The 21,739-nt window shown below is 46.0% G+C and overlaps 1 protein-coding gene across 2 annotated transcripts in view; it reads left to right on the top strand.

The window, feature by feature from the left end:
* Positions 1-21,739, top strand: part of MTA2 (metastasis associated 1 family member 2) — a 521,443-nt gene that overhangs the window by 67,612 nt on the left and 432,092 nt on the right. For both annotated transcript variants that reach the window (XM_085626074.1, XM_085626073.1), the window contains exon 8: positions 5,682-5,781. In XM_085626074.1, coding sequence (XP_085482200.1) covers positions 5,682-5,781 — 100 coding nt within the window. The remainder of the gene's footprint in view (positions 1-5,681; positions 5,782-21,739) is intronic.

The following is a 21,739-nucleotide window of genomic DNA, read 5'->3' as shown; positions in this document are numbered from 1 at the left end:
ACGTGAGAATTACCTATTTGTCCTTGGAACTACGTTTTTCTTTCTCATTTCAGGCGAAAGGAGGATCTGACTTTTGAAAAACAATTATTTGGTTGAACCCAATGCTTTTGTTTCTCCAATTGCCTCATTTTCCTTGAAGTTCTAAAAAAAAAAAGAGGCTTTGGTAAACCTGTTTGCTTGCAGAAGTTAAATAATGACAATGCACAAGACATGAAAACAAAGAAATTATGACTTTCCCGTGCTGTCATTCATTTGTGAAATGTCTGTATTTTTTGGGATAGGTTTGTCTGAGCTGAGGTACAATGGACTGCTGTACTATAAACCTCACCATCTGCACAGAAACCCCACTAACAAGGGTTGCCCATTCATCCCGGTTGTGAGAAGGTGGCTCTGTATATACTGTTCCCCAATAGGTACAGGGTGTACAGAGTCCACAGTCCCCCAGAGGCTGATAGAGGTCAAAGTTAGGTATGACCTTACTCTCAAAAGTGGTAGCTTGGTCGAGCAGTAAGGCAGTACCAGAGGACAGTGTAAAGCATTTATTGTACACACTCAGTCAGCAAATAGTTTCACACACTCAATAACTGAACTCTAGGCCAATGGTTTATATATATAAAATATATGCTTGTTTTATTTTTAGAACCACAAAGGGGGTAAAAATATACTTTCTCAGAATGAGAGGTTGAATATAATTACTTTTGTCTTAAGCAATAAATTTGTGTAAACAGTCACAGTTGGTTGCAATAAACAATCCTATTTCCTAAACATAACAATGCATTGAGCTCAATGGTAAATTCAGGTTATTTGTAATAAATTACTTTTCAGATTACTTTTGGAATTCCAGGTCTGGCTCCTAGATCCAGCCTTGGGTCAGTATTCAGAATCAAGTGATGAAAGTCGACTTAATAACTGTAATGGTTTTTAAATAATATTTAGCTATTTCAAAAGTTAGCACTTAGAAAATATTTCAAAGAAAACATTCAATGGATCTCTATGGCAAGAAATTCAAATTGCAGGTAGAGTACTTTATCGTTACTTTAGTAATCCAGGACTGGGTACCTAGACCCAGGACTGGGGTCCTTATCAAAAACAGGTGAGTAATTTCGTTTGCAGAAATGGTACGATTTTAAAAGAATATTTCAAATTTGCAATAATAGACACTTAGAAGTAATTTCACAGAAAAGCAGACAGTGGTTTCCTATGGGAGAAAAATGAGTTAGAGGTAAGTATAGTTGTGAACACTTTTCAGGGTCAGGGCTGGGCACCAAGATCCAGCACTGGGAGCTCACCTAGGAGCAGGTGAGTAAATTCGTTTTTGTCACTTGGCTGATTTTTGGTGAATATTTGCAGTTTTGAAAAGTTCACACTTAGAAGATTTTTTAAGAAAAAGCCAGTCAATGTTACCCTATGAGGAAAATGAAGTTAGCGGTTTAAGGGTAAGTACTCGACTGGCAGAGTTGAAATTCCGGGCATGGACTCAGGGGTCCCCCAGTGTCAGGTAGGTACAGTTGGTTCACCCTCAGCGGTTTCAGGACGGCGGGGTGCAGAGAGAGTTAGGCCCAATGTTATCCTATGAGGGATAGGGGGGCCTTGGTTGGTGGCTGCTGTCTGGCAAGCCACGCGGCTGTGGGAGCTGGGCTCCTGGTCTCTTACTCAGGGCAAGTGGGGAAGTAGGTTAGTGTAGAGAGTGCACTGCCAGGGCCACTCGGGCGGCTGGGTGCAGGGTGCTTTTGAGCCTTCGGGCGCTCAATGGAAATCAATGGGAATGTTCCGGTTTGGAAAAAGGCTGAAGGCTCGGGGACGAGGATGTTTCAGGTGCCACCACCACTTCGAGAGGTAAGTTGGGTAGTTGTAGGTTAGGTGGGTACCCCGGGATTGGGCACAGGGGGCCGCAGGGCGCCGGGTGCAAGGGTGCCTTTTGACGTCGGGAATCTTACCCTCTGGTTGATCGCGGTTGGGGTGGCACTCGGTTCTGAGGCTGCAGGCTTCTTCCGGGATGTCGAGGGGGGTCCTTGGGTGCCGGAATCGGTGTCAGTCGCCGTGGGGTCATCCTCAGGGTCTTTGTCCACTCCGGCACTGGCCAGGCTTGGCTGGTGCAGAGTGTGTTGGGTCCGCGGTTCCGGGCTGCTGCCAGGGGTTAAAAATAGGTTTCTTGAGTAGAGCCTCTACTCATGGGAGTCCCAGGGGCTTAGAGCCAAAAGGTAGCCAGGTCCTCCGGGGTTGGTGAGGTTGCTGGCCACGAGAGATGCCGCGCTGGTGCAGGTTCGGAAGTCGACAGGCCGGTAGGGATGGGGCCAAAGCAGTTGGTGTCTTCTCTTTTTAGCAGCTGCAGGGCAGGTCCTTGTTCTTCTTGCTCTTCTTGTAGTTTTCTATCTGGAATCTGAGGAAGGAAGGTTCAGGGTGCCCCTAAATACTAGATTTAGGGGCGTTACAGGTAGGTGAAGGCCAGGGACCAATGGGTCCTTGTCCTGGGGTGGGTACCCCCCCTATCCTGCCTCTCTCCTGTGGGAGGGGGGCAGTAGCCTAATCCTAATCCTGATAGGGTAGGGCCTCCCATCTTCAAGATGGCGAGAGCCCGGAGATGTGCTTCACCTCGCCTCCCCCACCTGAGGGGTGGGGTGGGCAGGCTGGCACATCCCCTGTCCTTGTATGGGGTTTCCGGCCAAGCTTCCCGCCAGAGTGGGGGGTTGCAGTGGCCTGGGGAAACTCCAAATGGCGGCCTGCCTTTGAAGCTTCCCTTTGCTCATCCTGGGGGAGGAGATTTCTCACCTCACCCAGGATGTGCATTGTTGCAGGCCCGGGAGAGCAGGGGCTCTCCCACCCAGGGGTCCAGCAACGTGTCTGCTGTGTGGCAGCCTGGGCAGCCTCAGAGCAGACGTGGATTGTAAGTTAGCTGTAAGGGGGCATCTCCAAGATGCCCTCTGGGGTGCTTAGTACATTAAATCCTACACTGGCATCAGTGTGGGTTCAATGTGCTGAGAAGTTTGATACCAAACTTCCCAGGCTTCAGTGTTGCCAATATGGTGCTGTGGAGCTCGTGTTTGACAAGCTCTCAGCACCATGTACTCTTAAATGACAGCACTGCACTTACAGTGCCCAGGAATGGACCCGGGTACTGTAGGGGCACAGAGCTCCTGCTCCTGTGCCCACACCATAGGCGTAATGCACCCAGCTAGAGGGGTGGCTGACATATGCCTTGGCAGTGTAGGTGATGGGCATGGTACACAGTGATGTGTGCCATGTCGACTCTTTGTTTTGTCCTGCACCCAGACACTCAGCCTGCAAGGGCAGTGTGTGTGTAAGGGTACAGGGCCTCTGAGGGTGGCACAATGAGTGCTGCAGCCCTTAGAGGCCTTCCCTGGCCACAAGGCCCTGGGTACCTAGGGTACCATTTACTAGGGGCTGACATGTGGCTAGGGTTTGCCAATTTGGAGTTTGTGTGGTTTAAGGAAGGAACATAGGCCCTGGGCACCTGATTGGCAGGAACCCAGGGTACACTCAATCGAAGTACATTCAGCAATTTAGCAAAAAGTGGGGGCATACCATGCAAGAAAGATGGCACTTTCTCACACCGGTTCAGTCAAATTTTTATAGCATAAACAGAATTGTGCATCCTGTGTGTGTGTGTGTGTATATAATATATATTCTCACTCTCCACCGCCCCGTTTTACGCACACTGCTGGTTTTATACTGATTGTATTTCTTACCATGAGCTTTGCACATCCACCTGCTTTCTTCACTTACCAAATCAGTAGATGGAATTTTGGAGCATTTTTTATTTAATTTAGCTCTAAAGTTTTAGAACGATTTTGTAGTTCTTTTTCTCTGTTACTTAATGGCTGCAGTTCTTTAGTCTAATTGGAGGTCAAGCTGTGCTTGATCGTTGGTTAATCTCCCCCTTTCCTGTTTTTTTTTAGACTGCCTTGGTTTGTCTCTGCAGTTTATTTCTTTGAAAGTTTCTTGATTTAGCTGCAATTTAGCTTTACCCTCCATTTTAATAGAGTGAAGTTCACAATATCTTGTATTTGTAGCAATATAGGGTTTCCAAGGCTTGATGGATGGAGGCAAGGCCACCTGTTTCTGCACCCACCACTCCCAGTCCAGCCTAGGATAGTTATGTATTTGGGGTTCAAGCGGGAGGTGGAGTTTTATCAACAGCTAGCCTTCTGTCCTTGAGTGCCCAAACGTCCTTCCCCACTGGCCCTTCACCCGTCATACTTCACCAATCAAGGAATCCAAATTAATTCAATCTTTTTTTAAGAAGTGCTGAAGACAACACTATGTTATGGTTAGTGGCTGTATTGTGCTTGCACCTTCATTTATTTTTTAGATTTAACCGTTGTAATTACTTCATTTGCCCATTTGTTAAATGCAGCCTTTTTCCTCCTTTTTTCTTTCCAAATAACAAGTACTCTCTGGACAGTAAGGTTATTCGGTGGTGTTTGTCACTCTGTATCTTCGTTTTTAACCCCCTCTACTTCCTAGGGTAAACTTTCACTGCTTCTCTGGTCTGAGTGAGTGGGAAAAAAATTGTAACTTTGTTATCCAGTTCTAGTCTTTTCTAAAGTAGAGAATCCTTTACTTTCTGTAACTTGCTCCTTGACCTCTCAGTTCAAGTGATTTCCCTTTCTAACCAGTTCCAGAATTCAACCTCAATGGGGTGCCAATCACCCTGAAGTAGCCTAGTATTCTTTAGAAATGGGGAATAATCATATTCCACACTATACCCGTTGACACCAAGCCCGAGCGCTCTGAAGTTCGCGCTGTTGAATGTCTTGAATGATAGTGCTGAGCACATGAAAGAGGACTGTGAGCAAGAGCAGCGGTGATGCTGTGGATTATCAGTTGACCTACAGGGTGGTGTCAAGAATGTGTCCTTTCAAGAGTGGAGCAAAGTTAGGAAAGGGCCACCTTAGTTGAAAGAGACCGCTTAGGAGCTGGATTTATTTCCTTCTACAGTGCTCAAATGCATACACCTTTGTCTTCAAACTTCTGTAGTACATCTACCAAACGTCACACCACTTAATGGTGTTACCAGAAGTAGGATGGCAGACCTTGCACTCATTGGGTTGTCGTTCTTGGGCATTGACCCACCTGAGGATCGATACTGCCTTAAAAGAGAACTGACATCTTTACAGGAAGTCTGAAGGTGGGTGAAAATGATCTCCTAGAAAAAGGTATACCTGAAGAAAGAAGTTTGAACAGCAAGACGTCCAAAAGGTTTGCGAGGACAGAAAACCTAGAAAAAAAATATCCAAGAATAAAAATATTTGAAGGGCAGCTGTGCCATGGATTCCTTGGTCTGTGAGTGGAAAAACAAACTGCCTCACAGACACTTCTGTGCACTGTGATAGGTGTGACTCGTGGACCTCTTCAAGAGCAAGGCCAGTTTTCTTACTGCATTATTTGCATGGAGATTTCTTTCCTGTTTTAGTTTTCTTCAACCATGCTCTGGTAATTTGGTGGTTACAGTCTTAACATACCTTACCAGATTTGGTTTAATTCGCTATTTTAGAACAGTCACCTTTTTATTATTTAGAAAAAATTGAAAAGTATACATTTAAATGCGTTTTGTGATCTCTGTGCTATAGTTTACTTATCGGGCCTATGTATGTAACACATACATTTGCTCACTGTGCCTTAACCCACATTCTTTGGCTTCTTTTATTGTGTTTTCTCAGTGCTGTTGGAACGTTCGCGCGAGCCCTGGACTGCAGTAGCTCCATACGACAGCCCAGTTTACACATGAGTGCTGCAGCTGCCTCTAGAGATATCACATTGGTAAGTGCTCTCCCATCTGCCCTGCTGCTGTTAGCCTGGGATACCTGCTATGCTCTCAACTGTGGTTAGACTCTAAGGTTTGCTTGCGGTCTATTTCCAAATGGATGGGTCAATATGGGGCTTTTCTTCATGGTCTGTACACTCATTGTTCATAGGTTTATTAAGCTTGTGGCACTGAACTCTGTATAGCTTTAAAGAAATGCAGCAAAAATGTTCGTGAGAATCTTTCCTTAGTGAAGAACTGGTAACAGGCCTATATAAATTGCCCTTGTCCAGTAGGTATACACATCTCTACCATAGGGTGTGTCACCGTGACAATATTTGCTCACTAGAGAGTGGATCTGACTTATGTTAACGTTATAACTCCATCTGTACATTCAGAGATAGAGTGGCAGCTATCAGAATTTTCTTTATCCGATTCTAATATAGTGCAATCATCACTCTCAAGCATTTGTAGCAGAGTGGTTCATGTGAAGTGGGAACGTAAAGAATAGTGGCACATCAAAGGATATAATGCAGGAATCAAGCTACCAGACCATTAGCTGTGCATAAATAGCATAGTGGAGCATGCATGATTGTGTAATAAGACAAACATGTAGTCTAGGGTTATTGGGATTTATATAGGTGCTTGCTCGGTTTAATTTTTAACACAGTGATGGAGGCTAATATAGATACATTAGTGGGCTGGCAATTCCAGATCCTGGAAGCCTAGTCTGAAAAGGTTTCTATTTGCGGTGGAAGAGGCTAGTGAAACTAGAGCTTGGCCAGTTGCAAGCTTTGTAGATAACTAATAGCATACGGTCAAAAGTGGGTAGACCTCTAAAGGTGCTTTCTGTGTTGCATATAGTTATTGAATGTGATGGGACTAAATTAACACAGTACAGTTGCCCTGTGTAGAAGTATTTTCTGTCTGCATCTTTTGAAGTGCTAAATAAGCTGTATTTGTTTTTTCTTATGTATTGTGAAATAAAGTAAAAAAAGAAATAGCATGACCATAGGCAGAATTTAGCCTTGTAGTACAGCGAATGGTGAGTGTTTTGATGTCCATTTCCACTTGCTGAACTCCGTTTGAGAGGTAGGATCTGAGCCAGTTAAGAACAATGTCTTCAAAGGTATACACACTTTTAGAACACTAAGGAAAATGTTGTGGTGATCTATGTCAAAAGCTGACAAGAGCTTATTAGTTCTAGTGTTGAGTTCCTGCCTTTATCATGGAGTAGAAGTGAGTCATCCTCAATCATTGTGCAAGTTTCCTTATTGTGTCTAGCTCTAAAACCTTACTAAAAAGACCCAGTGAGTTTGTGTGGTGGATCAGAAATCACACCAAATTTGAGGTTTCTGTAGTTCATGAAAAGGGGTATTGTGCCTTCAAGTGTCTTTGTGATAGGTAGTGGGCAAGGTCTGACACCAGATTGTCTTGACACATTGAACATTCTCTTGGGGCTTGTCTTGAGGAGTTGAAGAGGTTTCCCTTCTATGATTTAGTGAAAGTAAGATGAGAGCATGGAAATAACTGGGCAGTTAGTAAAATGGTAGAGGGAGAGAGATAATTAAGGAGGCTCTAGAAAGTGTAAGGCATAGTTTAGAGAGGTTTTCTTAGATCAAGGTTTCCTTTAGGTTCACAAGGGATCAAAAGATAGCAGTGAGCAAGTATAGGTTAATGTTTATAAATTGTAGCATGTTCTTCCACTGTATTAAACTCTGATGCGTAAGTCACACTTGCTCTAGGAAGATGGCTCTTCATGTGAAATACCAATAATTGGTTATATAATGTAAAGCGTCCAGAGATTTTCCGAGAAGTGTACAGGGCTTCTATGAAAACCAAAGTCCTCTATTTGTGGTAGTGTGATTGAGCAGCCTTAGGCCTAAAACTGAGGAGTGTAAGACATTTGTTATAGACACAGTGATTAATAAATGACACAACTCAAACAAGCATTTACAATGCAATGGTCTCGGCAATATTATAGGTCGAGCTATTGGTATTGCTCATTATTTTTTTATCATTATTGTATCCCTAAATAAATGGCATTGTCATTTCTATTGGCATTAGCTTTTTTTTGCATATGTGATACCTATTGCATTAGCAGAGAGAGAGTGAGGTAGTGAGATAGAGAGAGTGAGGTATTGAAATAGAGAGTGAGTGAGATAGAGAGTGAGGTAGTCAGTGATGTTGTGATGTAGTGAGATAGAGAGAGGTAGTGAAAGAGAGTGAAAGTGAGTTAGTGAGATAGAAAGAGTGAGGTAGTGAGATAGTGATTGAGGTAGTGAGTGAAGTTGAGATAGTGAGGTAGTGCGATAGAGTGGAGTAGTGAGGTAGAGAGTTATGTAGTGAGAGAGAGTGAGGTAGTGAAACAGTGATGTAGTGAGGGAGAGGGATGTTGTGAAGTAGTGAGATGTAAGCAGAGTGGTGTTGTGATGTAGTGAGATAGAGAGAGGTAGTGAAAGAGACAGTGAAAGTGAGTTAGTGAGATAGAAAGGCGCAGTAGCGACCCCCAGCTCCCCAGGCGAAGACTAGGAGATTCTTGGCGCCGAGAGCAGTGGCAGGGTAAGGGCTTAAGCAGTGGGGGAGCGGATGCGATCCGGCGGCTAGATTGCCGACCTTGGTGCGGGAAACCAGAGTTCGACACTCGGGGTCCCTTAACCCCCCCTCGTGCCTGAATGCGCAATGTAACCGGCGCGCATGTAAAGTGCTCCAATACCTTCGGGCGAGTTCGCGCTATATAAATTAAAAAAAAAAAAAAAGTTAGGACAAGTACGTTACTAAAGCTGGCTCCTATTACTCCTTAATGTGCACCGGCATCCCCTCATTCCGAATGCACCGATCGTAAAGGAGTCTCCCCTGAGTGGAATGCTAAGTGGGCGCCATTGGTGCAGAGGGCGCAGGAGTCGGTGGAACAGATGCAAGCTGTGGCCTTAACTCTCGTGATCCTGGGTAAATCACTTAACCCCCCCCTCGTGCCTGAATGCGCAACGTAACCGGCGCGCATGTAAAGCGCTCCAATACCTTCGGGCGAGTTCGCGCTACATAAATAAAAAAAAAAATTAAAAAAAAGTTAGGACAAGTACTTTACTAAAGCTGGCTCCTATTACTCAATGTGCATCGGCATCCCCTCATTCCGAATGCACCGATCGTAAAGGAGTCTCCCCCGAGTGGAATGCTAAGTGGGCGCCATTGGTGCGGAGGGCGCAGGAGTCGGTGGAACAGATAGTAACAAGCACACCACTGCCTTTCTCCGAGGCGAAGCCGAAATGCCTCGGAGAAACGCAGCGGCGGTTTTCAAATTCGGGGGCGTGGCTAAAAAGTGGAAAGAACAGCAGGGAACACGCCCCCGAATCTGAAAAAGACGGAGCCTATTTGGAGGGACGGCTCTCTCCTCCAATGGCTGGCCTCCGTTTAGGAAGCCAGCCAATGGAGGAGAAGCAAAAAGAGGCGGGCTAAATAGCCACTCTAAGAATCATTAAATCTCCGGACTTCCGGTTCTGCCTTCGGCAGACCGGATGGTCCCTCGACCTAACAAGCATTTACAATGCAATGGTCTCGGCATTGGTAAAGTTAGAGCTATTGGCATTGCTCATGACATTATTTTTGTTTGTTTTTGTTTTTAAAACATTTAGAGAAACGTCATTGTTATTTACAATGTCAATAGCTTAATCTCTCTCATACAAAACATTTGCAATGTAGGATATTTTGCCATTCATGTTTGAACTGCTGTTGTGGAAAAAGGGAGAAGTGCTGATGACAAACTCCATGACTCAGAGACAATTGGCTTGTGCTTCCACATTGTATCGTATTTTGAACATTCTGTGATTAGAAACATATCCCACTTTGTGAGTATATTTTAATGTCAATAACTCATTATAACCTTAAATAATCATGTGTATCCATTGGTTGATTAAACTGGGCAGTGAAATGTCAAACAAATACAAACAATTGGGATGTTTGCGCATTCCGGCCACACCTCTTGCTCCGCCCACTGATCCGATCCTTGGGTTATTCCCGCCCTCTGATTCTCCGCCTACAGTTCCCCTACTTTTTTCTCCCCACTTCGACCATTGGGTTAAGTTAACACCTTGACATCTAAGCCACGTCCTATAAGCACAAGTAAAGAAGGCTGCCTGAGATACCTAAAATGGAGTGTAGTTGCTGCCACTAAAGATGCACCCTATTTTGCGGATTTCTGTTTCACTGGCTGCCTGAGTTGTGAAGGAAGCCACACAAAATGTTTTGCCTGGTCGGTGTGCACATGTGGCTGTGGTGTGAGACACAAACCTGTTTTCTGCACTCGTCTAGACAAAGTCTGCATGAAACACGAAGCATGACCAAAGGAGTCTGTCCCAGGTTTGAAATCACCCCACCACCACCCCCTCCTAGAAGCGCATCTGGCCCTTTTCCCATTTACAATGCAATGGTCTCGGCAATATTATAGGTAGAGCTATTGGTATTGCTCATTATTTTTTTTATCATTTTTGTATCCCTAAATAAATGGCTTTGTCATTTCAATTGGCATTAGCTTTTTTGTTGCATATGTGATACCTATTGCATTAGCAGAGAGAGAGTGAGGTAGTGAGATAGAGAGAGAGAGAGCGAGGTATTGAAATAGAGAGTGAGAGAGTGAGGTAGTGAGAGAGAGTGAGGTAGTGAGATAGAGAGTGAGGTAGATAGAGAGTGAGGTAGTGAAAGAGTGAGGTAGTGAGGGAGAGGGATGTTGTGAGGTAGTGATATATAAGCAGAGTGATGTTGTGATGTAGTGAGATAGAGAGAGAGGTGGTGAAAGAGAGTGAAAGTGAGTTAGTGAGATAGAAAGAGTGAGGTAGTGAGATAGAGTGTGTGGCTCATCGATTACAATATAATATACTTCAATGAACTCGAGTGCAACTCGCCCCACCCCCGACGCCATAACCACACTCTTAAACCATCTACCTTACCGAAGCACATGTATCACATTGAAATGCCTTTTACAAATGCCTCAGCCTTTCTGCTCCAAGCTCGACAGACGATCCCCTGCCCCCGCGTGTGCAACAATCACTCATTTAGCCCCCAACTAGCCTGCAGCTTCCGTCCAACGGAAGGGGGGGTGGGAGCTTTGTGAACACAGACAGTGGTTGGGGGTGGGAGCAAAGCAACAGAAATGTAAACCAGCACAGCACGCGAAAGTGAAAGCGACCGCATTTGGACCAAAAATACACACACTTCAATAAAATATGTATTGCTATCCATAAAAGGCTGGTAGGTCTGGGTACACTCAATTACGGAAGGAAGGGAGGGCGGTCAAGGGATAAACGGTAAGAAAGGGACGGCAGCAAGGGGATAAAATGCAAGAAAGGGAGGGCGGGAGATAGTTAAAAGGGAAGGAAGGCGAGTTGGAAAAAACTCATTATGGAGTGACATCACACTAGCACCCTATGCTCCCCCGTTACCTTCTGCGCATGACCCAGGCCAATGCTCACCTCAACCTCGCCTTTGTCGCCGCCCGCCTTTTCATGGTGGTGTCCGTAGGCAGCTGGGCACTGCCTCCTTTCCGGATCGCCGGAGTTCTCTCAGCACTACACCCCCTGAATCGAGGTTGCCGAGTCGATAACATGCCCAGGCATGTCCTGCAGACGTTCATTTAAGGGCCGTATGGGCGCTTTTCGTGGCAGCCACAGACTGGCCTGCTGAGGGGTTTGCGAGTCACTCGGCCTCCCCTTGCGGATGCCGTGGCTACATACTGCAGGCCGCCGGGTAAAGTGATTTAGGAAGCATGCCTTATGGTAATAATACCCACGTTGTTCAAGTCTGTGCAAATTGGAGCAGGAAACAATAGTTTTTGTTAGCGTTGTGAAAGTGAAAGAAACTAAGAATTAAATGTAATGCATCTCTCTTCCAAATATATTACTGCCATTGACTTTAAGGAAATACATCTCAATTGGATACATATATTTTTTCAGGCGGTTTGATCTGATGTGAGGCAATTGTTTTTTTAAGGCTTCTTTCAAGCGGCAGGACTTTCAAGTCCTCTTTCTGGGCCCCGCAGTTATACATTGTAAACTAACCTGACAAAGCAGGGGAGCGAGTCCGAGGCAGTCTGGGAGCTACGGGTCGCTCGCGATCGACCTTTTGGAGGTTCCTGTTTTAAAGTGACATCACGGACATGGCTCAGTGAGTTAAAGGCTTGCTGTTGGTAAATGGCAGTTCAAACTAAGCCTTTTAACACGTGTTTTATTTGCGGCGTACAAATACAGTACGAAGCGCTAGATTATTTTCTTTCTTACTTTTCTCCGAGCATTAACAAGGGATTTTAGCATAGCCAGGCGCACATGGAAATGGTTCCCACACCAGTCTTGGGGCTAATGTTCCCACACTGCTGGGGCTGCAGCAGCAACTGTGTTGCACTGATTTACAATGCTATCAGCTTGCAGTAGCAAGTACGTGCTGAATGTGTCAGCCTACACCGGCGGGAAGCGAGTGTCCCGGGGCACCGCATGGGTGGGAACAGCAAGGAGATAAAAACGTGCCTCTTTTTTAATGTACAGGTAATGAGTTTCTTCCCTCCAGAAATTAATGCCAGCATATTTTATAGCGTATGTACGTGCATTAAGTCACGGTGTGCAGTTCGCGGTGTACCTTCAGTCAGAGGCGCAACTAGAGTCAAATTTCGGGGGGGCTAAGAACAAATTTCGGGGGGGGGGGCTGAAACTTGAAGCAATCGGTAGAGTGGAGCTGCAGGGGCTCTTAGAAGGGGTGAAACAACAGCGAGGCCTCATTAACATGCAAATGGTCTTTTAAAGACCTTTGAAGTGCTCGGGTGCGGCTGTGTTTCTGCCCGGAAGCTGTCTCAGCCCGGGCTGCCACACACGACGGGGAGGGGGGCTGAAGCCCTGTGAGTCCAATGGGTGTTGCGCGCCTGCCTTCAGTTTTGATAGAAACTCTTCACACAACAAAAGTGGGAGCGAGACGGGGCACACACACCCTCCCCCCCCCCCCCCCCCCCCACAAACACACACGCGCACGCGCCCCCACACTCGGCGCTTTATCCTTGCTGCTTCTTGTCACAGTGCCTTATGCAGCCCCTCCGGGACAATAGGCGGTGACCAGACATTTCGCCTTTGAGACAATGGTGCCCTTTGCTGGCTGACAGACCTCTCAAGACGGCCTTTCTGTTCGAGAGATAAACCGTTGCGTTATCTGCGCGGGACAATGCTGCGTGAAGAGGTAGCGTCCCTAGCGCCGATATCAAGCAGTCCAGTGTGGTCAGCGCAGAGTCAATGTTGTTCTTTGAAATTTCATGGCACACTCGAGAGCATTCCTGTTGTGTTGAACGGGTCATTCGTATTGTCCCCCCTCCCGCCCCACCTTGGTTTCACCCTGGCTGTAAAGCAGGGGATGGCCTCGAGGGTCCGCGGGGTGGGAGCTGCAGACCCCACCAGAGGGGCGGCAGCTGGATAAAGATTCGCTGGAGCCCTTCATGGGAGGTCCGGCAGGGCAGGGACGCTGCTGTCGGTGGCAGATGTTAGCCTGGCAGATGTTGCTTGGACCCGAGATTAATCTCTGGGGCGCTCCTCGGGCAGAAGGGCCCACAGGTCAACAGGACGGGTTCGACTTAAAGTGGCAATGTCCCGGGGTAAGGCGAGGTCACCGCGTGCGTCGTGGGCAACCAGTGAAAGCTCTGGGTGTCCCAAGCATTGGGTTTTAACCATGGACCAGCGGACCCCAGTTTACACAATGACAATATTGTCTGTCACTGTACTGTGCCCCGAGGCTCCGCTCTGCCCATACCACTGTTTAATTGGTAGATGCGTCCTTTGTGTCACGTGCTGGCTCAGCATTTACAGCCACATGTACTGATAGTACACAACTCTGGATCATTTTGGTAAATAAATTGGAGCGCAGCCCAATATCAGAACATGCTTAGATCATGTGTAACTGCACGAGAGAGGGCTTCCTTGGCCTTACAGGAGCAACAAGGCAGAGCAAAAGGCACACCACCGCCTTTCTCTGAGGCACAGCAGAAATGCCTCGGAGAAAGGGAGCTTCCTTTTCGGATTCGGGGGCGTGTTTTGCTGTTGTCTCCTCCCTGAGACTTTTCGCAAAAAACACGCCCCCCGATCCGAAAAGGACGGGGCATGATTGGAGTGACGGGACCTCTTCTCCAATGGCTGGCCAGCATTTACTAGGCCAGCCAATGGAGAACAGGGGAGAAGAGGGGCGGGTTCAAGCCCCTCTTCTCCCAAGTCATTATCTCTCGCGAGCGAGACTGCGCAAGCGCAGCCATCGCTAGCCGAGACCTAAAAAGGAGGTCCACACACTGATTTCAGAAAAATAAGCTTCTTTCTAGATGTATTTTAAGACTAAGATTTATGTTAAGTTTAGTATGCTTTTCAATTGTCTGGAAGCTTTTTGTTTTTTCTCCTCATATGGTGCAAGTGACACCATCCTTTCCGTGTCCCGAGTATGGACCCTCTTTGATTCTTGATTTGTGGAGTTGAAATGTGAACATCTTACAAAAACCTGTAGATGTGTTATGATTGGACATATAATTGCACATATTCGTTTTCCTTATTTGAAAGAATGTGCTGGTTTTTTAAATTGTAAATATTGTCTTGCAGCGTAGCTCACTTCATCATTGCACCTCTACTTTGCACAAATGTTGATTTCTCCCACTTTAATTTGTGATGGTATTTAGTGAATAATTGACTCTGTATCTATGTACAATAACTACAAATCTTATTGAATAAAATGGGATGCTTTGCACTCTGGTCTTTCAGCTTTCACTGCATACATTATTGCTGTTCATACACACATCTTAAATGGCTCTCAAAAATAATTTCTAAACGTTCTCAGTCTTCCTTATTGCGGATACACAGCTTCCAGGTGGATTATTAAGTTGCCCTGCCATGTTCTAACTGGATTTTCAATCCGTTTTCTCCAAGTCCCTGATAATACTGCTTTTATTATGGTGCATGTGCCTTGGAGGCATGCATGTGAGGTCATATGCAGTGCATTGCAGGGGCGTAAGTTATAGTTTCTATGTTTGAATTTCTTTTTTATTTCTAACAACGTCCATGTAACCTTTGGGTTTTTTCAGTGAATTTCACCATTTTTTAAATATAAATTCTACTACAATTGCAACTATTAGTTTAATTTAGTAATGTCATTTTTTTACAATTACATAAATGCATTTTATTTTCACAAAGTGTGTGCGAGTGACTGGGTCTGTGAATGGCTGTGAGTGATTTTGTGGGTCTGTGAGTGGGTTCATGAATGGCTGTATGGGTGTGTGTGGGTGTGTGACTAAGTGGGTGTGTGAGTGGGTGTTTCTGAGTTACATGTGTGAGTGGAGCTGTAATTGGGGTATGTGTGTCTGGTTAGGTGAATGGGTCTAAGTGGGTATGTGAGTGATTGTGTGTCTGCAAGCGGGTATGTGAGTGATTGTGTCTGTAAGCGGATATGTGAGTGATTGTGTGTCTGTAAGTGGGTATGTGAGTGATTGTGTGTCTGTAAGCGGGTATGTGAGTGATTGTGGGTATAAGAGTGGTTGTGTGGGTTGTAAGTGGGTATGCAAGTGGTTGTGTGGATCTATAATTGGGTATGTGAGTGGTTGTGTGGGTCTGTAAGTGGGTGGGTGTGTGGGGCCACCAAAGTTATAAGCAAACAAAAAAATGATTTTCCTATGTAAACAAGACCCTAACTATAACTACCTACTGGAAACCACCAGTAGGATATATCTATATTTATATCCAGTAGTTAGTTATAGTTTGGACCTTGTTTCTATAGAAAAGCGTTTTTTCTTTTGCCAATATCTTTAGTGCCGTTTGACGAATCTTCGAGATTTTCAAGACTAATGGCCCACTCACTTCAGCTGTTGTGTTGAAAGTTTCGGGGTGATTCGTCAAGCGGGGGTCGAGAAAAGGGGGGGTGCCCAAAACACGTTTTCTCCGTTAATTTCCATAGTCAACTTTAGACACGGCTACAGCCCAATCTGCTGAAAGGAATTGCACCAAATTTGGCAAAAAGGTAGCTCTTGGAGCAGACGGCACGGCTTTTTAGGTCTCGCCTGAGCCAGCGCATGCGCTGCTCTGCGAGACATTTAGTAAGCGGCTTTTGAAAGGGCCACCACAGGCTTTTGGTGGCCTCAAGCTTGCGTGCACGCAAGCAGCCGCCATCTGTCTTTCCTTCGTCACACAACTCCCGCTTCTCCCCCTCCCCCACCACAGATTGCTTCTCGCGGCCACGCACGCGGCCAATGCTTGCATCGCTCGCGCCGCTTGATAGTGATCACTTTCGCGGCCGTGTCACTTTCACGGCCGTGCCGCCAATGCTTGTTCGTCTCTATAATAGGCTTCACTTCCTATTAGCGGGGCTTTAAAGGTAGGCACTGGATTAAATATAGGCGCCATCCTTTGAATTTCAAGGCCAATTACTGCGAAAACTGTCTAGGTCTGTAAAAAAACACACAATTTGCCCAAAACCCCAAGCTCTTGTATCCCTTACTTCCCTCTGTGTGATCTAACGTCCTTAGAACAAAAACATGTATTTAGCTCACAAAGCGCACGTCTTCTACAAAATAACATTTTGGATTTAATTTATAAAAACGTAAATGTTTTATGACTTCTCTTATTGCACAACACTGGTATCTAGCCATTATGCTTGCACCAATAAAACATTCGATATTTTCCATTTTGTATCGAGCCAAAGAGAGGGAGTTGGCTAGAGGATGGAACATAAACACCCTTATCAGCGAAGAGATCTCCTCTGTTGGGATTTTAAATTCTCTTGGCAGGGAGTTGTCATGCGTCAAGTGTTCGTTCCCTCTTGCTCGCAGCGTTATCTTAACCGCACGCCTCCTCCCCGCTGGCTCTGATCCAGACGGGGCCAGTGTGGGTGGGCCACTTCATACCCAGGGTCTGCAGCAGGAAAGGAACCGCGCCGAGCTTCAAAGCATTTCGGTGACATCACACCAAGGAAGCCGTCTGATTTCTGGATGCCTTGCCACTTTCCTGCTCCTCGAGGGCCTGGAATAGAACTGACAGGGCTTGTGTACTTGGCTGCCCCGAGGCGCTTCGTGGAGGGGTGATGCGCAAGGCTGCCTGGGTTGTGGTCTTATGACAGAGGGGTTGTGTGTTTGCTGGTTTTTTCACTGATTTGTCTACTTAAGAACCGTCAAGATGGATGTATTCTTAAAGGTACATCCCTTTTGCTGTTTCTTACACACACACCCCCCCGCACCATTTTCATGCACACAAACTATTCACTCTTTCTTTCACACCCAGTGTGTAGTAATTGTATATCTCTTAAATACCTGGCGGCACAGCGCCCAAGATAATGTGGTGCACGGATAAACTCCCAAAGGCGAGACCTATTGGCTATGCCAATGCTTGTTGTTAAATGGTGTAAATCCGTTCAGTAGTTCCTGAGACATTTGAACATTTCTCAGATATACAACTGGGGATGTGGAGGATCCACGAACCCTTCCGATCTTGTGCCTGCAATCTTGTTGGCAGCCATCTTGTTACTCGGTTGAACCAAGTCACAAGAAAAAAGGTTAAACGTGAAAACACAAGAAAAGGGGTAAGGGTAGGAACACCCTGACCCCCTGGGCCTGCTCAAGGGGTCCCACAAGGCCAAAAAAAGCATTAACATATATTTTTTTTTCCCAAAAAATTGACCGGATTCGCGAGGGTTCCGTGATGTCACGGACCATGTCATGAGTGATATAATATGTAAGGTCATAAGCAGTGCATTGCGGCGGTGGGGGTTATAGTTAACTCGGGTCACTATAATTGCTGGATTTCTCTGGTTTGGACGAGTGAAATGTCATCCTAACTAGAACGTTTTGTTAGCCAGCTTTCTTCATTCTCGGGTATTCAAGCACCTTCAAATTTGCGAGTTCGGTATTTTTGCTTCACAAAAAACACGTAATTTTATTTAGTAGACTAAACGTTCACTCCTGCCATCCAGGACTATCTTGCCCTCATATCCGTATGAGATCGCCACTACACAACAAGCGTTTTCATTGAGGTTATATCGAACCTTGTAAAAACCTAAAAACCATATGAAGCAAGTTCGCCATTCAAGCGATCATAATTAGCTGTTTATCAGATAAGATCTCTCATCCCAAGAAATTTGACCGTTTTTCGAATCCATCAACAAGCTTCGTACATGAAGCATTGTTACGCATCAACTTTCATGTTGTAATCTTTATGGTTGGATCCACTTATCACCATTAGGCTTTTAACCCTTGAGGACACCAATAGTCACCCTCTCTCCAGTAGCTCTACTCTGGAGTACAGGAATTGTGACTTTCTCCTGACGAAGGCGTACTTCACGCCGAAACGCGCGTCAAATAACAATTAGTCACGTCACATCAATGTTTATTTTTTATATATAATATCAACTCTATGAATATGATGATTTTAGTTTAAGTATCTGTAGAATACCATGTTTTTATACAGCTTTCTGTGAATGATTTTAACTAATAAAATAAACACACACATGTATATTTCCATGTTCATTGTTCTCTTCAGTTTCTTTGTATTGACCTTATGACACACATCTAGCTTTATCGTTGATGATTGCCTAGGTTGTTGTTTTTCAGATATAGAACGTCCCTGAAACCTTTGGTTTTGTTAGCCAGCTTTCTTCATTCTCGGGTATACAAGCACCTTCAAATTTGCGAGTTCGGTATTTTTGCTTCACAAAAAACACGTCATTTTATTTAGTAAACTAAATGTTCACTCCATGTATAAAAAGAATTGATCCTGCATACAGGGTACACATGGCCCATGACTTTCCACTTAGTTCAGTAATAAGTGTCATCTTGGCGGGGGCAGGAATATTTCTCAGTTAATGTTTAAAAACTCACTTTCGATAAATATTTTATTAAAGCCTGATGCGGTTGTGCACTGTCCTTTAGAGACAGCACATTTTTCATTGAAATGGCCACAAACTTTACCACTAACATGGAGTTTTACTTGTCGTTGCATAGTTCATTAACAATGTTCAGCCATTAGGTTTCCGCAAAAATAAATATAATTTGCACGTAAAGTGTTCTGATGTGTTTTCATCCTATCTAAAATCTTGTGTGGCAAGGTGACCTCAGTAGATAAACTCACAAGGAGTTACATTGTTGACAAAAAAGAAGAAAAGCTGGTTAGTTCAGTTTAATGTTTGTTTCTACAGTTTCAGAAACTGTAAAATGTGCAATTTGGCAAGGAATAGATGTACAGATGAATAGATGTAAACTAATAATTCTCACCTGAATAGAAATTTTAAATAAGATCTCATTCATTGTTACAGACTATGTATCTTATTGCATTCATTCCTTCTGGTTCAAAGCCTGCTTCAGGTGAGCTCAATGTTGTTAAATAAGCAGTCCTTTGCTGATTAAAGTACAGATTACCATCTCTTATAAAGAATCCGTTTTACATGCAAAAGTACAAACCAGTCCAGTTTCATCCTGAAGTTTTTCCAATTTAATAGGTACCAGTGGCACGGAGGGGGAATGAGTAGGTCCCTGAGCGTGGTGGACCTTTTGATGACTGACTACAAAGGACACCACCACCTCCCTTGCCATACTACTGGTATCCCCTAAAGTTTAGGGTTGACCGCTTAAGTCGGTTCTAAGAAAACTCACGTAGGACTCACCTGGGTGTTAACATTGGTAATGTAGTAGCATTGCCTTGTAGGATGTATCATGCCTGCTGTTTAACTTTAAGAATCCTATATCCCCGACGAATGCCCAGACCTGATAGGCTAGTTATTGTGGGAAGAAACATGTTGGCCACTATAAGGTATTTTTAGATGCTCTTGATCCTGTTTTGTCCAGTAGTTTTATTCAAGAACTCCCTCGTACCGCCAAGTCTTCTAGGAGGTTGAGTCCGCCCTGGTAGTACCATCTTACCAGGGTGGGGGAACGATGATGAAGCATGGCACTATTGTGTATGAGGCATCCTCTTCCATAAAGGATGGCTTTCCCAATTTTTCTGCTATGTGTAATACACAAAAAATTGACTTCTCTCCTAAAATTTAGGAATCTGTCCGTTTTGATATGTTGGTCTATTCTAGCAGAACCGTACCTTTTTGTGATCTACTATTTCCAATTTTATATCCTGTTTTTCCGATTTTTTTTTTACCACATCAATGGTTGTCATTTCCAATAATTAGTCTTCTAATGTGTCCATATCAGATTTCAACTGCACACATTTTAATTTAGCGTGTTTCACCAGTGTTTCTATCATACATATTTAATTTGAGTACTTCTCATTTAGGCAAAAGTTGTTTATTCCTCTTTCATTATTGAATAATGTCATGATTTGTAGGCTTGGTTCTGTATCCTGCTCTAAATCTCTAATTCATGAACATATTTTCCACCATTTACTCATTTCACACATAGGTAGCTTTTTCCATTTGTTTTTTCATTCACATCTACTAATTGCCTGTCCTATTTTGATCTCTATCCCTTAGCAGCCTTGGTTAAGCGGTCTTGTAATATTTAACAAGCATTGGCATAGCCAATAGGTCTCGCTTTTGGGACCTAAGTATTTAGTTATGCAGCACTATATCCTTGGTGCAACCACATCAACTGTTGCGTGGCTAAACACTTATAAGGTCCCAAAGGCGAGACCTATTGGCTATACCAATGCTTGGTGTGGCTGTGTGTGTGGCTGTGTGTGTGGCTGTGTGTGTGGCTGTGTGTGTGGCTGTGTGTGTGGCTGTGTGTGTGGCTGTGTGTGTGGCTGTGTGTGTGGCTGTGTGTGTGGCTGTGTGTGTGGCTGTGTGTGTGGCTGTGTGTGTGGCTGTGTGTGTGGCTGTGTGTGTGGCTGTGTGTGTGGCTGTGTGTGTGGCTGTGTGTGTGGCTGTGTGTGTGGCTGTGTGTGTGGCTGTGTGTGTGGCTGTGTGTGTGGCTGTGTGTGTGTGGCTGTGTGTGTGTGGCTGTGTGTGTGTGGCTGTGTGTGTGTGGCTGTGTGTGTGTGGCTGTGTGTGTGTGGCTGTGTGGGTGTGGCTGTGTGGGTGTGGCTGTGTGGGTGGGTGTGTGGCTGGGTGGGTGGGTGTGGGTGTGGGTGTGTGGCTGGGTGGGTGGGTGTGGGTGTGGGTGTGTGGCTGGGTGGGTGGGTGTGGGTGTGGGTGTGTGGCTGGGTGGGTGGGTGTGGGTGTGTGGCTGGGTGGGTGGGTGTGGGTGTGTGTGGCTGGGTGGGTGGGTGTGGGTGTGTGTGGCTGGGTGGGTGTGTGTGGCTGGGTGGGTGGGTGTGGGTGTGTGTGGCTGGGTGGGTGGGTGTGGGTGTGTGTGGCTGGGTGGGTGGGTGTGGGTGTGTGTGGCTGGGTGGGTGGGTGTGGGTGGGTGTGGGTGGGTGTGGGTGGGTGGGTGTGGGTGGGTGTGGGTGGGTGTGGGTGGGTGGGTGTGGGTGGGTGTGGGTGGGTGTGGGTGGGTGGGTGTGGGTGGGTGTGGGTGGGTGTGGGTGGGTGTGGCTGGGTGGGTGTGGGTGGGTGTGGCTGGGTGGGTGTGTGGGTGTGTGTGGCTGGGTGGGTGGGTGTGGGTGTGTGTGTGTGTGTGTGGCTGTGTGGCTGTGTGGGTGGGTGTGGGTGTGTGTGTGTGTGTGGCTGTGTGGGTGGGTGTGGGTGTGGGTGTGGGTGGCTGTGTGGGTGTGGGTGTGGGTGTGTGGGTGTGTGTGGCTGGGTGGGTGTGTGTGGGTGTGGGTGTGTGGGTGTGTGTGGCTGGGTGGGTGTGTGTGGCTGGGTGGGTGTGTGTGGGTGTGGGTGTGTGGGTGTGTGTGGCTGGGTGGGTGTGTGTGTGTGGCTGGGTGGGTGGGTGTGTGGCTGGGTGGGGCTGGGTGTGGGTGGCTGGGTGGGGCTGGGTGTGGGTGGCTGGGTGGGGGTGGGGCTGTGGGTGGCTGGGTGTGGGTGGGGCTGTGGGTGGGTGGCTGGGTGTGGGTGGGGCTGTGGGTGGGTGGCTGGGTGTGGGTGGGGCTGTGGGTGTGTGTG

This window comes from Triturus cristatus, chromosome 9 (genome assembly GCF_964204655.1).
Source record: "Triturus cristatus chromosome 9, aTriCri1.1, whole genome shotgun sequence".
Classification (NCBI taxonomy): domain Eukaryota; kingdom Metazoa; phylum Chordata; class Amphibia; order Caudata; family Salamandridae; genus Triturus; species Triturus cristatus.
Note: the sequence above shows the minus strand (reverse complement) of the source record. Positions and strands in the feature narration are given on the sequence as shown.